The 16530-nt window shown below is 47.7% G+C and overlaps 1 protein-coding gene across 6 annotated transcripts in view; it reads right to left on the reverse strand.

The window, feature by feature from the left end:
* The window catches only part of RBPMS (RNA binding protein, mRNA processing factor), a 124763-nt gene that overhangs the window by 88720 nt on the left and 19513 nt on the right, over nucleotides 1-16530 (reverse strand). For all 6 annotated transcript variants that reach the window (XM_050945071.1, XM_050945072.1, XM_050945073.1 and 3 more), the window contains exon 2: nucleotides 11569-11646. In XM_050945071.1, the coding sequence (XP_050801028.1) occupies nucleotides 11569-11646 (78 nt within the window). The remainder of the gene's footprint in view (nucleotides 1-11568; nucleotides 11647-16530) is intronic.

Here is a 16530-nt window from a genome sequence, read left to right on the forward strand (position 1 = left end):
ATTTTTTTCGTAACCATTTCTGACTTTTATGCCTCATTACTTGCACTCAGTTAAAATCTCTCTTTGTAATTAATAAACTAATTTGACTGTTTTATCTAATCCAATGTGTTTAAATTGAAGTATTTGGGAAACTCCATTTAGGGTGACAAGTTGTCTGCAAATTATTTCTACCAAAGAAGATAATGGACTTGATATAAACTTGTACTGTCCAGGAGAGGGCTGGGCAGTATAGGACATACACTTCTGGGGGAAATCTAAGAGTGGGAGTGCGTTGGGATCACCCTGCAGTATAATCAAGGCTGGTAACAGCCAAGGCATGGCTAGCTGGGCCCCAGCACACACACAGACATAGCTGGGAGTGACTGATATGCTGGAGGCTGTTTTGAGCAGGCCAGGCTGGAGGCTACAGCGGCAAATTGTAAAGAACACAACAGATCACAGAGTAGAGGTGACACAGCCAGTGGCAGATTAGCCACTGGGCCAACGGGGCCTGTGCCCAGGATCCCCGGCCAATTGGGGGGCCCCAGGAAAATAGGCGCCTCTATGCCCCGACCCACTTTATCCATTCAGCATTCCTGCCTAGGAGCAGAGTTGGGGCATGAGAGCTTCCCTTGCTCCACCCAACACTCCTGCCTGGAACAGGGTCGGGGCACAGGGGCTTGTCCAGCTTCACCTAGCGCTTGTGCTAGGGAGCGGAGTCGGCGCGCAGGTGCTTGTCCAGCTCACCCATGGCAGAAGCGCCAGGTGGGCAGAGCAGGGCAAGTCCCCACACCCCAACCCCACTCCCCAGCACAAGTGCTGGGCAGGCGGAGCAGGGAAAGCCCCCACATCCCGACCCCATTTCCCCAGCAGGAGTGTGAGAAGGGGAAGGGACTGCAGACGTAAGGAGTGGGGAGGAGTCCCCCACTTGCTTTGGCCAGGGGCCCCACAAAATCATAATCTGCCTCTGGACACAGCTACTCATTAGTCTGGATCATCCCCTAGTATGTCACAGGGGCGTTGCTTTAAATTATTGCAGGTGCTGAACTGGCGTATAGCCACCTTTGTCCGCCACCTCAGGGCCTGTGCCAAGCCCAGCTTTGCCAAGCCCAAAGAGCCTAAGTTGTGGGATTCAGTGCTTACAACTGTTCTAGCTGCAAAAGCTGGAGCCGCCTGCCTGTGCCCAATTATTCCTTATAACTGGAAATGCTCATTTTGTGTGGTTCTAATTTAAGACTGTAGTGAAGTAAGAAATAAGAGAAAGCTTGTTAGGATTATCCCAGCATCTGGAATTCCACAGTAGTCCATAGAACTGCTGTGTGGATATTTGAAGTGTGATCCTCATGTGGATAATAGGGTCTCATATTTTAAAAGAGACAATATCCAAGATTCAGTTCTTGAGGGGTTAAGAGACTCTGTGGGTCTGGAGAGGGTTAAAAGTGACATGGTCATGCCGCTAAATGTAAATCAATGCAGCATTTGGACCTCCCATGTAATCAGGCAGACTGAAATAGCTTCTCAGTCTTCTGCCAGGAAAAAATATTGCAACATTTTCTGTCATCATGTCTATGGGCAGTGAATGAAATGATCAATGAAGTAGCCTTTCTTGGGGAAACTGATGATGCAACAGGCAAAACAAGACCCGATAGATTCCGCAGCACTGCTGAGGGACTGCTAGCTTTCACTGTGCCCCCTTTACAGAATTCAGCTCTTAGGGGAGTGACTCATACTTCATCATTTATTTACATGTCACCGCTTTCTTTTCCCAAATTCCCAAGTGATTTGATCGTAAGCACTCATTATATGCAAAGGTTCACCAGACAGATTCTGGTGAGATTCCCAAGAGGCCCTACATGAGTTAGGAGCCCATGTTCCACTGCAAGTCAACGGGTCTTGCACGTTCAGCACTCTTAGGTGCTTTTGAAAATCCAACTCGGTGTGAATAAGGTTTCGCCTGTCACCTCCCCTACAGTGTGTCTGTTCCCTGAGCAGAGGAGTGCAGCTGTTAGAATCAGGGATCCAGTGAAAGTACTCAGGATTACAAAGCCAAAAGAGGCTTTCTGCAAATAGTGTGCAATATTCATGGACAATTTGCTATTCCTGCGAACATTCCTGCCAATAAACGAGGTTGCTGGCATAGCTGTGAAAAGGGAGCACAAAAGGAGGGCAAACACAGGGTACATCTATACTGCCCGCTGGATCGGCGGGTAGTGTTCGATGTATTGGGGATTGATTTATCGTGTCTCGTCTAGATGCGATAAATCGATCCCCGAAACTACGCCTGTACGCCACCTCGGCAGGAGGAGTAAGCAGAGTCAATGGGGAAGCTGCGGTGGTCGACTCGCTGCCGTGAGGACGGCCAGGTAAGTCGAACTAAGATACTTCAATTTCAACTATGCAAATAGCGTAGCTGAAGTTGCAGATCTTAGTTCGAACCCCCTCCCCACCAGCGTAGCCCTGGCTACAGCTGAAGCTCATTTGTTTAAAAATTCAGTCCAACGTTTGCAGCATCCCCCAGCTCAGCAAAGCGTATGGATTTTGACGGGGCTACTGGGTTCCACAGTCTGGCAAAGTATTTTAAATTATTAACGTTGTTATTAATTAGGAGCATTACAATAGCAGCTTGGAGCCCTACTCCTGGACCAGGACCCCATTGTGGTAGGTGGCGCACAAATACATTCATGGACTTTCCTCAGCTTCACAGGGACGCTTCAGCCGTTTTGTCCAAAACCAGATGCAAATCTGAATATTGAGTTTTAAATATCAGTAAACAACGACGAGAGAGGGGTGTTTAACACTGTATTGGCTATATCCTAGTTTAATAAACTGCAAACAGAAACATTAACTCAGATTTGGGATTCAAGAGAAACTCTCTGTGTCCATGGGCTCCAATATACAATGTGTGTCCTCTGCATTACTTTGGGGAATTTAAGACTCCAGGAGTCTCCCTCTTAACAAAATTCCCTCAGGGAGTGGAAAACGGATGAAAGACAATTTAAACAGGGAATCATTGGTTATACCATCAGTACAGGAAATGCTGTAGATAACACACACAATTAGTGTGCATAAAAAGAGAGAGGGTCTGTCACAAATCTTTGCAGAGCACCTCCTTTAGGAGCTGAGTGGTAACCTTCATCCACATTCGTGGGAGTAATATTGTACCGCACAAACATACATTTTGTGATAACTCATGAACTAGTGATCCTCCACCTATGCTGTTTTAGGATGTTGTCACCTAGGCACATGTACACAATTCATCAATTTTTAAAAAAATTTAACATGAAAAACATCTTTTCTGTATCAAAAATATGTGTGTTGAAAATGTGTTGCACTGTTATACTCTATTTTTAGTAGTTCTATGTACACATTTTCTTCTAGTGAGAGTATCTTATATTGTAATGGCAGTGACAATGGTTGCTGTATGCAGTCATCCTAATACAGAAGGTACTCCAGAGAGGTTGGTCCCTTCAAATCCAGGCTTGTCAGGTATCCTCAACAGAGCAGACTGATGCTGGCTCTCTTTTCATAATACTGTTCAGGGGATTTTCTGTCTAGGTATTGTGCGCCAAACACTGCAGACTCAGGAGACTCTCGAGCTGCACGATTCAAGAGTGCAAACACATCGGCACAGTATTCTGCTTCTGACCTTATCAAAATGATTTGCAACTCTGAAAGCAAGTTATTGTGTTATGACAATGTATTATGTGATAGTGACTTTGTGCCAGACCATGCTGAGAGTTGCTCTAAAAAAGAAACACCTTGTTTCTGTTGATTGAAGACAAATTTGATGAACAGACAATGAGGAGATTATGGTTCAGCCCTGGTGTAAGACTGGAAGAAATATAGGTGGGGATAATTTCTTCAGCTAGCTGAATACTGGTGGAGATCTACTCAATAAAAATGTGACCTATGTTAGAACAATCTGATGAAACAAGCCAGACTATACTCAATAAGATGCATCCACATGACAGCAGAGAATAACTATCATTAGGGCTTGGGTTTGCTAAGCCACTCAGCCTGGTTTCCGAGGTTCCAAAGAAGGGCAAGTTGATAATAATGCTGTTGATGATGCATCATGACTTAGTTTCAGTGGTAGCCATGTTAGTCTGTATCAGCAAAAAAAACAAGGAGTCCTTGTGGCACCTTAGGGTATGTCTACACTACAAAATTAGGTCGATTTTATACAGTTGACTGTGTCTGTCCACACTAAGCGCATTAAGTTGGCGGAGTGTGTCCTCACTACCATGGCCAGCATCGACTTACAGAGCGGTGCACTGTGGGTAGCTATTCCACAGTTCCCGCAGTCTCTGCTGCCCATTGGAATTCTGGGTTAAGCTCCCAATGCCTGATGGGGCAAAAACAGTGTTGCGGGTGGTTTTGGGTATGTCATCAGGCCCTCCTCCCTCCATGAAAGCAACAGCATACAATCGTTTCACACCTTTTTTCCTGGAGTTACCCATGCAGATGCCATACCATGGCAAACATGGAGCCTGCTCAGCTCACCGTCACCGTACGTTTCCTGGGTGCAGCTGGCAGATGCGGCAAAGCATTATTACACAGCAGCAGCTCCTTGCCTTTGCGGCAGATGGTTCAGTAGAACTGATAGCTGTTGTATGTCTCCTGGGTACTCCTGGCAGACCTTGGTGAGGTCGATCATGGGCGCCTGGACAGATATGGCTATCCTCCTCCTAGAGCACCGAATGGGAGCCACAGACTCCAGGTCATTCTCTTCTTTAAGCTTTGTCTCATGGAGTTTCAGTCCTGTCTGGAATATCATGCAAGCTGGAGGCTTCTGTCTCAAGCTGCTCTCCCAGCCGGCAGCACCACGTGGTTGCACCTACCCCAGCCTACCCCTTGCTTCCATGGCTCATGAAGCCTGGACAGTAGTAAGGAGCAGTTCAATTATAGGCTGAGCAAGTGCAGAATGGTGGTAGGATGTGCCTTTGAATGTTTAAGAGCTCACTGGTGATGTTTGCTGACTAGGTCAGACCTCAGCACAACCAACATTCCCATTGTTATTGCTGCTTGCTGTGTGCTCCATAATATCTGAGAGAGTAAGGGGGAGACGTTTATGGTGGGGTGGGAGGTTGAGGCAAATCACCTGGTGTCCGATTTTGAGCAGCCAGACACCAGGGTGATTAAAAGAGCACAGCAAGACATGCTGTGCATCAGAGAGGCTTTAAAAACCAGTTTCATGACTGGCCAGGCTTCCAAGTGACAGTTGTGTGTGTTTCTCCTTGATGCAAACCCTCCCCTTTTGTTAATTTTAATTCCCTGTAAGCCAACCACTCTCTCCCCTTCGAAATAAAGTCACTATTGTTTCAAACCCATGTGTTCTTTCTTTATTAATTAAAAAAAATGAGATAACAGACAAGGTAGCCCAGGTGGGGTTGGGGAGGAGGGAAGGACAAGGCCACATTGCTTATTGTAGCCACACTAAAAATCAAACTGTTTGAATGACAGCCTTCTGTTGGTTGGGCCACTCTCTGGAGTGGAGTGGTTGGGTGTTCAGAGCCTCCCCTCCCTCCCCTCCTGCATTCTTGGGCATGTAGGTGAGGAGGCTATGGAACATGGGGAGGAGGGGAGGCGGTTATACAGTGGATGCAGTGGAGGTCTGTGCTCTTGTTAGCTTTCCTGCAGCTCCAACAGACGCTTCATCATGTCCATTTGCTCCCTCAACAGATACTTCATCGTGTCCGTTTGCTCCCCCATTAGCCTCAGCATCGCGTACTGCCTCCGACTCTTTGCACTCACTTAATTATTTCCTGGCCTCTGCCACTGAAGGCCTCCCTGCATTAAGCTGTGCCCTATCAGTGCGGGAGGACTGCATGAGCTTGGAAAACATGTCATCGCGAGTGCATTTTTCTCACCTTCTAGTCTGCAATAACCTCAGGGACAGAGATGATAGGGGGAGCGTAGAAACATTCTATGCTCTACGATTCTGGGACGACTGCATGGTCACCTGTGCTGCTAAGTGCTGCTGAGTTCATCACGCTGACCAAACAGGAAATGAAATTCTAAAGTTCCAGGGGTTTTTCCTGTGTACCTGGTTAGTGCATCGGAGTTCAAAGTGCTGTCCAGAGCAGTAACAATGGAGCACTCTGGGATAGCTACCAGAGGCTAATACTGTCGATTTGTGTCCACACTACCCAAAATTCGACCGAGCAAGGTTGATTTTAGTGCTACTCTCCCTGCTGGGGAGGAGTACAGAAGTCAATTTTAAGAGCCCTTTAAGTCGACGGAATGGGATTGGTTGTGTGGACACATTCATATTAAAATCGACCTAACGTGGCTAAATTCTACCTAATCCCATAGTGTACACCAGGGCTTAGAGACTAACACATTTATTTGGGCATAAGCTTTCGTGGGCCAGAACCCACTTCATTAGATGCATGAAGTGAAAAACACAGGAGTAGGTACAAACACATGTAAGGATGGGGGTGCTCCACCAAGTACTAGGTCAGTCCAACGAGACAAATCAATTAACAGCAGGACACCAAGGGAGGAAAAGCAACTCCTGAAGTAGCAAGAGAGTGGCTCACCACAGACAGCCGACAAGAAGGTGTGAGCAACAGCAGGGAGAAATCAGCACTCTGGAAATCAGGTTCAGGTCCTGCAATGACCCAACCACTCCCAGTCTTTATTCAGGCCTAACCTGATGGCATCCAGTCCACAAATCAATTCCAGTTCTGCAACTTCACGGCGGAGTCTGTCTTTGAAGTTCCTTCATTGAAGAACTGCCACTTTGACGTCCATCACTGAGTGACCAGAGGGACCAAAGTGCTATCCCACCGGTCTCCGAATGCCACGATTCCCGATGTCAGACCCATGTCCATCCATTCCTCTGCCCAGAGACTGTCCAACCTGGCCAATGCACATGGCAGAGGGGCATAGCTGGCACACAATGGCACATACTACACCGGCAGATGTGGAGGTGAATGGTGCGGCCAATGTGGCCAGGTCCTACGATGGTGTCTCCCAAATAGACTCGTGGACAGAGTTGGCATCGGGATCTTGCCTCAGGTGGAGGGGGCTATCTGCAAGCAAGGACTAGTCTGTCCTCCAAGGTCTGTGAGAGTGAGGGATCGCCCCCCAGGACAGGCCACAAATCTCCGATGACGACAAAAAAAGAAATAGTTTTCCCACATAATTCTCCACTACACTGGTACTAAAAGTGGTGCTGATAACATGGACCATCTTGCAAGAATGCACTCCTGCAGGTGCAAGATAAATAAGTGGCCAGTGGTTCTTTTCGTTAACATGCTTGACATTGCTGGCTTTGCAAATCTCATTGTTTGGATCAATAACAATCCTGTTAGGCACCACACTTGACCAAGACAAAGAAAACACCTTGTTCCATATCAGTCTAGGAGAACTTGTAGGTGCACATATAAAGAGAAAAATCTTCTATAACCATCATCTCACCATGCTCATCAAAGCAGCACTCTTGTCCCCTGGCTACCACTGAAAACCAGCCACCACTGGAGCACCTGGCAAACTCAGCAGTGGATGCTGCCATACTTGACCAGAAGAACTGCAAACAACATGGAGAACGCAGTGACTTTGTATGCACTGACCACTCCACATCAACGCTGATGTGTGAAAACTACATATAGGCTTATGCTGAATGGGACTCCTGCTAGTTCTTTCAATTTGCTCATTAAATAAAGTGTTTTCACCTAAAACACTGAAGGATTATTCTTGGTTTCTGAATGCATTTGGGGTAAAAAATTTCCCCCATGACACCATTAATGTAACTTTTATCTTGACACTGGATGAAGGTTTAATAAAGGTGGAAAGGAAGAGAAAGAAAACCTGAAGGTAGCTTCCATCAAGATACTGGCCTCTCCTAATCCCGAGGGCCTTGGTACCATTGCAGTCCACCCCAGAGTCCACTGGGTTCCCAGTGCAAGTCGGTCTCTTTCCTCGCCTTAGCCCAGGGGATTCTTGTCCTACTTCTGCAAGGGCAGAGACACTGCTGGCTGTCTGGGTGCTGGGGAACTCAACAGCCAGTTGCCTCCATCCCAGCGGAGTTCCCTCCTTTTAACTCCTCCTCCAGCCCTGGCTTGGTTTGCAGGTATGGAGGGCTGAGACTTTCCAGCCCAAAGCAGCTCCTTAACCCCTCCTGTGCTGGTGCAGGGTTTGATACCCCTTCACAGGGGTCAGTGGAGGTATGGAGGACACAGCTGAGACGAAGTCAGTAGCTGCTCCTTCTCATGCAAAGTCTGAAAACCAACCATAGAAGGCAAGGATGGGCAGTGGCTGGGATCTTCTCACAATTTTGCAGGTTAGTTTCTCTTAGAACTCTTCCAACTAGAGTGAGGCTGAATAATTCCCTGTGGGACTGGGCTGGGTAGATGGAGGGGACTTGGGGTGAATAAGAGTAGTGAAGGGCATTGACTGGCAGCTGGACAGAGGGGGTAGGTGGGGAAAGGAATTGTTATAGAGCTAGTGTGGAAATAGATTTCTTACTGCATGAAACTTAGCAAGATTTCAAACTTTCCCCTCTTTTGCATGGGGATGAAACAGAGACCTTTTGAGAGGGCCTGAACCCAGGGCGCTCCCCTGAGATGTGGCAAACCCTGGTTCAAATCCCTGCTCTGCCTGATTGGAAGCAGGGACTTGAATCTGGGTCTCCCATATACTAGCTAAGTAGCCTGACTACCAGGCTATCCAAGGGTGGCCTTCTTGACCTCTCCTACTGGACCTGTAATACAACATGGTATCAATATTTCATATTCACTGGGCAGAGAGAGAGACACGCTGACTCTACAGGCTGATGGTCAGGTCACTCATCTGAAATGTGAGAAACACAGGGAATTGACTCTCGGTCTACCACATGAGTGCCCTAACCGTCAGCCTATGGAGCCAATCACTATCTTGCTTTCTCTGTCTCAATGGCAATTTAATTATTCCTATGGAGTGGAACATCTCCAGCAGGAGATATTGAGAAACCTGCCCCCAAATGGCCAACAGCCTGGTGGTCAGCTCACTCACCTGGCATGAGGGAGAATGGCAGAGTAGGGACTTACCCTGTATCTCCTACATCCCAGATGAATGCCCACTGGGTTACTGGCTACTCTGCCCTGGAGGAAAATTCCTTCCCGACCCCAAATATGGCGATCAGCTAAACCCTGAGCATGTGGTCAAGACTCACCAGCCAGCACCCAGGAAAGAATTCTCTGTAGTAACTCAGATCCCACCCCATCTAACATCCCATCACAGGCCATTGGGCATACTTACCACTAATAGTCAAAGATCAATTAATTGCCAAAATTAGGCTATCCTTTCATAGCATCCCCTCCATAAATTTATCAAGCTTAGTCTTGAAGCCAGATATGCCTTTTGCCCCCACTACTCCCCTTGGAAGGCTGTTCCAGAACTTCACTCCTGTGATGGTTGGAAACCTTCATCTAATTTCAAGTCTAAACTTCCTGTTGGCCAGTTTATATCCATTTGTTCTTGTGTCCACATTGGTACTGAGCTTAATTAATTCCTTTCCCTCCCTAGTATTTATCCCTCTGACATATTTATAGAGAGCAATCATACCTCCCCTCAGCCTTCTTTCGGTTAGGCTAAAAAAGCCAAGCTCTTCCAGTCTCCTTTCATAAGACAGGTTTTCCATTTCTTGTCTCTTTCATCAACAGAAGTTGATCCAATAAAAGATCAACTGTAACAACGTGGCATCCACCTCTCATGAGCTCCCCTTCTGGTCAGGTGTATTTGCAATCTTTAAACATTCCCAGCCCTGGCATCAGGTCGGGTCATACCTCCAGGGCTTCCTCCTTGGAGGCAATGTTTTTTGCCTCTCTGGAACCTTCTGACCCCAGCCGGGCCACTGAGTAGTTCAGATCCCCTTCTGGGACGTTTATCATTATCTAATTGTGGGCCACTTCCCCAGTGGCCTACAGGGGGACCCAGGCCTGCCCTCTACTCCCGGGCCCAGCTCAGGGACCCTAAGAATAGCAGCCACGCACCATTGTGTACCTATACAAAAAAATACTTTTAGATCCCTAGGCCACTTCCCCTCAGCCCCAGTCTTCACCGATGCTTCACCCTGACCTCAGGGCAAAGGTACTTTCAGGCCCAGCAGCCAGCCAGGAGCTTGGTCTCGGTTCCCCAGTCCCTGCCAGCACTGAGTTATCCGTGGTGCTGCAGTTCCCTTTGGCCAGCCAGGAGCACCATGTGTACTCCTCTGGTTCCAGCAAGGAACTGAGTATGGTTTGCACTGCAACTCCTTTTAATATTGCCCTCCTGGGCCCTGATTGGCTGCCCTCTGCAGCCACTCTAGGCTGCTTGGAGGACTCCTTTACTGCTCCTTTCCTGGGACTGGTGTGGCAGGACTCTGAGGCTTTCAGCAGGGAGTCTGTGGCCTAGTGCATGCCATAACACTCACCCATCTTGTTGCCTTAATATTATCTAACTACTTTCAGTTTGACCTCCCTGGACCAGCTTAAACAATTCCTTGCCCACTGGTGTTTACACCTTACAAGTATGAGTGCAAACTATACAGAGTTAGCTTTTATCTTTTCTTTTAAATCAGTCTCTCTAGACCCTTAAATAAATGATACTGCCTGAATTCATTCCTGCTTCCTGGCATATTTAGTATCACAATACCTAGCACCAAATATAGTAGAGAAATCTTACACCTGTAGCTTGCCTTTATGTTAGCACAGTATGAGCTCCAAACACCACTAGACCATGCTACATCACATGCATTCCAAGTTCAAATACATGTTGCCCACTTCTATCTCAGGCCAAGATTAACCCCCACCACAGAAATCTAAACTTAGCCAGATTTTCAAAAGTTCTGAGCAGTGTCCAGCAATGTCTATAGAGGGTGCTGGACGCTCAGCATGTCTGAAAATCAGGTTCCTTAGTTAAATGCCCGACCTTTGCAACTCTTGGCCATGCTGTGCTTCATGGGAAAAGCAGAGGATGAACTCTTGTTTTAAGCGTAAAGTAGAGTCTGGTTTGAACTAGGCATCGCTGCCACTAACTACCCCATAACAGGCATTTCTGTGGCTCCAAAGGGCACGGTATCTGAGTGCATCATAGACATTCATGGATATAGGCTCTCAACACACCTGTGACGTAAGGAGAGAATGATACCCCATTTTACAGATGAGGAAATGAGGCACACATTAATGAAGGGCTGATTGTCAGATGTGCTGAGCGTCCCCAAATCAAGTCAATGGGATCTGCAGCTCCACAGAACATCAGGCCCCAATGACTGGTCCAATGACCCACAGAGAGTCTGTGGCAAGGCCTCGAACTGAACCCAAATCTCCTGAGCCCCATCCCACAAGCCCACCCTTGGCCAGTTGGTAGTTGTCTAATGAGTATGTTAAGTAAGACCAAATCTATTCCTGACCCCTGGCTCACACCTTGAGACACCTCTCCCCACTCTATACTCAGCCATTTGTCATCATTGTGTGTTACTCACATCGCTTGCACCCCCTTTTGACAGTAGCTATATAACGACATGGCCACATTAGTGGAGAAGTGTGTCAGATACAACAATACGCTCCTCTGAGGAGTACATGTGTTTTCAGATCCCAGCACTCCTGCAGAGCAGAAAAACAGTACCTTGAAGGGTCTGAAGAGCAGGTAGAGCTCCCGTGGTTTGATGTCCAGGGGAAGGCCGCTCACAAAGAGAGTCCGGACCTAGAAATCAACAAAGACAAACATGCATTTGAGATACATATCCAAAATCTACTGCAGGCTTTGAAATTATCTAGACAATCCATATGAAGAACTTAATTAAAACTCGCTTCAGGTGTAAATACAGATGCCTCCTACAGCCTGGTGGGAAAGGAGAGAGATGCACTATTAAAGATTCTTTTGACCTTCTCCTGAAAAGTTTTAATACTCACAAGGTTTGCAGGAGCTAAGTTTTAAATTGGGCTTGAAATGGGTCAGGAATTCCTGGTTTCCCCTAAAAGTAGGTGACCAATTGGCGTTAAATTCCACACCGGAATAGTTTTTATGGTCCTTTGATTTTCTATACAGTTTGTTTGGTTCTCTATCTAGATTTTAATGGGAAATCTTTGAGCAGCACAGCTATTGCTTTAAACACGTTTCTCCACACAGGTCTTTGAAGAGAGGTGAGTCCTGAGTAGATCTTGTGCAACAGCTATTTAAAAAACAGAATTTGGACTGATGGTCACTTTTAACTATTATTCATGCTAGAACTGAAAACGTATGTACTGGGCACCTAACCCTGATTGGGCACAGCTGGGCACACAGAATCTTGATTGACTGACTGGGGCCAGGCGCATGCAAAACCTTCTCCATCAGGAGCTACACTTTTCTTTCAGACTTTAGCCTGCAATGGAGAAGTTTTCACTTGCAGCTGCTGGTGGATAAAATCTTCTCTGCCAGCAGCTGCACTTCTCTCCCACTCCCCTAGAGGTGTAGCCCCCTCCTATCCAACCCCTCTCCAATTCAAGCATTAAAAAACCTAGAAAGTTCATACACAAAAATCTGCACTCTTAACTCTGCCTGTAGAGATGGCAACCTTTGATCATACCTCTTCACTGCCATTCTGTAACACCCTTTTGCCAGGCTACCATCTCCAAGCAGAACCAGCTACTACACCAACCACCCACAACTCTGTAATGTAATCTGGGAAAAAGGTGTGCATAATGAATGGACAAAGGGAGGCAGAGCCATGGCTACAGGCTCTGCTCCAGCAGCTTTCCACTAAGGTGCGCAGCCACGACAGGTGTGAGGGTGGTATAAGCATATCTATGGAATGGAATAAAACAGGGATACACCCTGGCTGGGATCTGGCTCCACCTGGACAGCTAAGAATGCCCCAGTATCTGGGACTTCTCAGTGGATGCGATGCTGGCATAGCTGACTCCTGTGCCAACTTCCCCTGCCGGTACCCAGCATAGGAGTGGAGTGCCCCTGTGTTGCACCGATTTGTAGCCCCCGTACAGTCCCTTGGGGGCCACAGCTGGCTGCCACAAGTGAAAACAGCCTTTAGGCTGCTATAACTTATGCCAGGACCCTGCACCAAGCAACTCTTGGCATAGAAGAGAGTCTGGGCTATAGAATAATTCCTGAACGTGGACTGGAGCACACGGACAACAGCAAGATGCCCCTTCTGAAACGCTGTCATTCATAAATAGGGCCGTACCAAACTCATGGTCCATTTTGGTCAATGTCACGGTCAGAGGCTTTTAAAAATTGTTAATTTTATGATTTCAGATATTTAAATCTGAAATTTCACAGTGGTGTAATTGTAGGGGTCCCGACCCAAAAAGCAGTTGTGGGAATGTAGCAAGGTTATTGGTTGGGGGTGTGTGGTACTGCTACCCTTACGTCTGTGCTGCTGCTGGTGGCAGCGGTGCCTTCAAAGCTGGGCAGCTGGAGAGTGGTGCAGAAGAAAGGATGGCATGGTATGGTATTGACACCCTTACTTCTGCACCTCTACCTGCAGAGCGGGGCTTCAGTCAGTAGCTGCCACTGTCCAGCCGCCCAGCTCTGAAGGCAGCAACGCAGAAGTAAGGATGGCATGTGATGGTATTGCCAGTCTTACTTCTGTGCTGCTGCTGCTGGCGGGGCGCTGCCTTCAGAGCTGGGCATCTGGCCAACAGCCACTGCTCTCGGGCCGCCCAGCTGTGAAGGCAGCGCAGAAGTAGCGGTGGCAATACCACAACCCCCTGCAACTCCCTTTTCGGTCAGGACCCCCAATTTGAGAAACACTGGTCTCCCCTGTGAAATCTGTATTGTACAGGGTGAAAGCATACAAAAAAACAGATTTCATGGAGGGAGACCAGATTTCACGGTCTGTGATGCGTTTTTCAGGGGGTAATCTTCAACGAGCCAGCGGACATTGTTTTCAGAACAGTGGTTCTTGTAGATTCTCCGGTACATCATGTTTTGCAGACAGTGTGGGAAGAATCTATCCTGAATGGAAGTCTGCATGCTGTAGAGGAGCACCTCTGCAGAAGATGAATGGCCGTGAATTTGGTAGGGCCCTATTCATAAGCTAGCTGCACTGTAGCTACTGTGATTCATTCGTTGGAGACTCTGTACTGCTAAAAATCATCTTCTGCAGAGGTGCTCCTCTACAGCATGCAGACTTCCATTCAGGATAGATTCTTCCCACACTGTCTGCAAAACATGATGTACCGGAGAATCTACAAGAACCACTGTTCTGAAAACAATGTCCACTGGCTCGTTGAAGATTACCCCCTGAACAAGTTAATTTTAGCTCACATCCACACGGGGAGATACGGTGCAGCACTTTGGTAAATGCTGCTATTCACAACTCCATAGTCCAAACTGCAGGGCAGTGTAGATGTGCCCTGAGAAAGGCAAACCAAATCACTTCATGCTCCAAGAATGTGGAAGGGATCATGGTCAGTTTCAGTGTTGAAAAACCCCACTTCTCTAATACAGCAGCACCCTTTAAATTGCATGTCCTGATTTACTACAATTTCCTTTTTAAAACGTTCCAAGGATTTTTCTGCACCACTATTTGTGTTTAGAAGGGTCTTTGGGGTGAGCCTGAGAGCAGGGACACAGCCTTGGCCAGGGTGCCCCATTGTAAAGATGAGGATAGCTCGAATGAATCTTACTTCCAGAGTTCAGCATTAATTAGGAAATTAGAATCTACCCAATGAAACCCATCGGAAGTCTTCAGCTGCCTTCGACACAGCAAGTCAGACTGTGTTGGTAGCTCATATTACTCTAAAATAATGCCCTGACAGTGTTCTGCCTAGATCCCTTCTGTAGACAGGATCACACCATGTTATAACCTCATAACCATCCTGTTGAGATTAGGTGCCCATGGTCTCCCTGGCAGTGAAATTGAGGAAATAAGCCCTGAAAGCCCACAATGGTATGTAATAATAGCCAAATCCTCTTCTAAGCCTGACTGACAGTTATGGTATGTCTACACTGCACGCTGCAAGCATTTCAGTATAGGCACTACCTATGCTGATGGGAAGGGTTCTCCCATCAGCAGAGGTAATGCGCTGCCCCGAAAGGTGGCAGCTAGGTGGATGGAAGAATTCCTCCATCGACCTCACGTTGGCTACCCCGGGAGTTGGGTTGGTCCAGTTACATCTCTCAGGGGTGTAGTAGCTAGGCAGATGCAATTTCCCAGTGTAGACCAGCCATTGGCAAATGTGGTACGGTCCTTGTCCTTAATTCAAGGTACATCCTGACATTTAATCATGGAAAGATGCATTTTCAGCCATGTGTTTCCTTCCTCTCTGGGTGGGGAATCTCATCATAATCTGCTCCCTTAACTTGCACCTTCCTTGAAATCATATTTCAAATGTCTGTGCGAAACACTCTGCTCTGAGGCTAGTCAGAAAGACATGAATCCTTGCTCAGAACACCCACGCTTCCCCACCCCTGGAGTAGCTCACTACCCCTGCAGTGCTCCAAAGAGATTTGCTATCAGTGCCTTTCCTCCGGGCCAGGGACACTCGAATAGACACTCAAAGGCTCAAAAAGCCAAGGGGGATAGTCAGAAGAGGGGGAATTGCACTTGAGATGCCCGCCTTTTAAAGGGGAACCTTTGCTCTTTACATTCTGCTGGACAAACAGGATAGGGCTATATGACAACAGGCTTCCCCGCCAGTCAGGGAGCACATGGACCACTGGTTTGGGGCCAGATTGGGGCTTCTACTCTTAGGTCTCCCAGGTCAGCTCTATTGTAGCCAATGGGCCAGATCCCCAGATGATGGAAATCAGCTGTAGCTCCATGGAGTAAATGAGGCAGATGCACAGCTGGTGTAGAACAGGTCACCAGCACTGGCGTCCGTGGGCCAGGTTCCCAGCTGGTGTGAACTGACATAGCTCCACTGGAGACAATGGGTCAAATCCCCGGAGCTCCACTTTCGCCTAGTCTGACTTACTCCAGCGGAGGATCTGGCCCATGAGTCACGAGTCCATATACCAAGCTGTGGGGTGTTACAATGTTGCTCCCAAGAGATCTTTCCACCCTTACTCCTCCTTGCCCACAGACCACGGCCCAAGCATCTGCCTAGAGAATCACGTCTGCATTACCACTCAGTCACTGGCATGTCAAGGTGGAAGCTGGAACGGGAATGTAACAAACTCACCCAGATGTTTGCCAGCACTTAAAATAGCCTGATGTTTACACCTCTGCAGGGAGGCTGGTAACCTTACAGAGACTACCTTGAAGAGCGAGCAGGTGAGTAGGGTGACCAGATGTCCCGATTTTATAGGGACTGTCCCAATTTTTGGGTCTTTTTCTTATATAGGCTCCTATTACCCCTCACCCTCGTCCCGATTTTTCATATTTGCTGTCTGGTCACCCTGGTGAGACTGGGTGGGGAGACTCCCCCAGAGGCCATGCTGCTGGGACTAGGGAGGAGTGTCAGAGGGCAACCGCCTGGTGTAGGCTTGAAATGCATACACACTCCACCAGTCTCTTCTCAGTTTCACCAGCACCCCTGGGCAGAGGCTCCTTCATGCAGAAGTCTGCAGGGGTCAGAGACACAGGGGACCAAATGCACGTAACCAACAAGGATCCCCGGACATGCCCTGGTACAGGGAAGT

Source organism: Gopherus flavomarginatus, chromosome 3 (assembly GCF_025201925.1).
Source record: "Gopherus flavomarginatus isolate rGopFla2 chromosome 3, rGopFla2.mat.asm, whole genome shotgun sequence".
NCBI classification, from domain to species: Eukaryota; Metazoa; Chordata; order Testudines; family Testudinidae; genus Gopherus; species Gopherus flavomarginatus.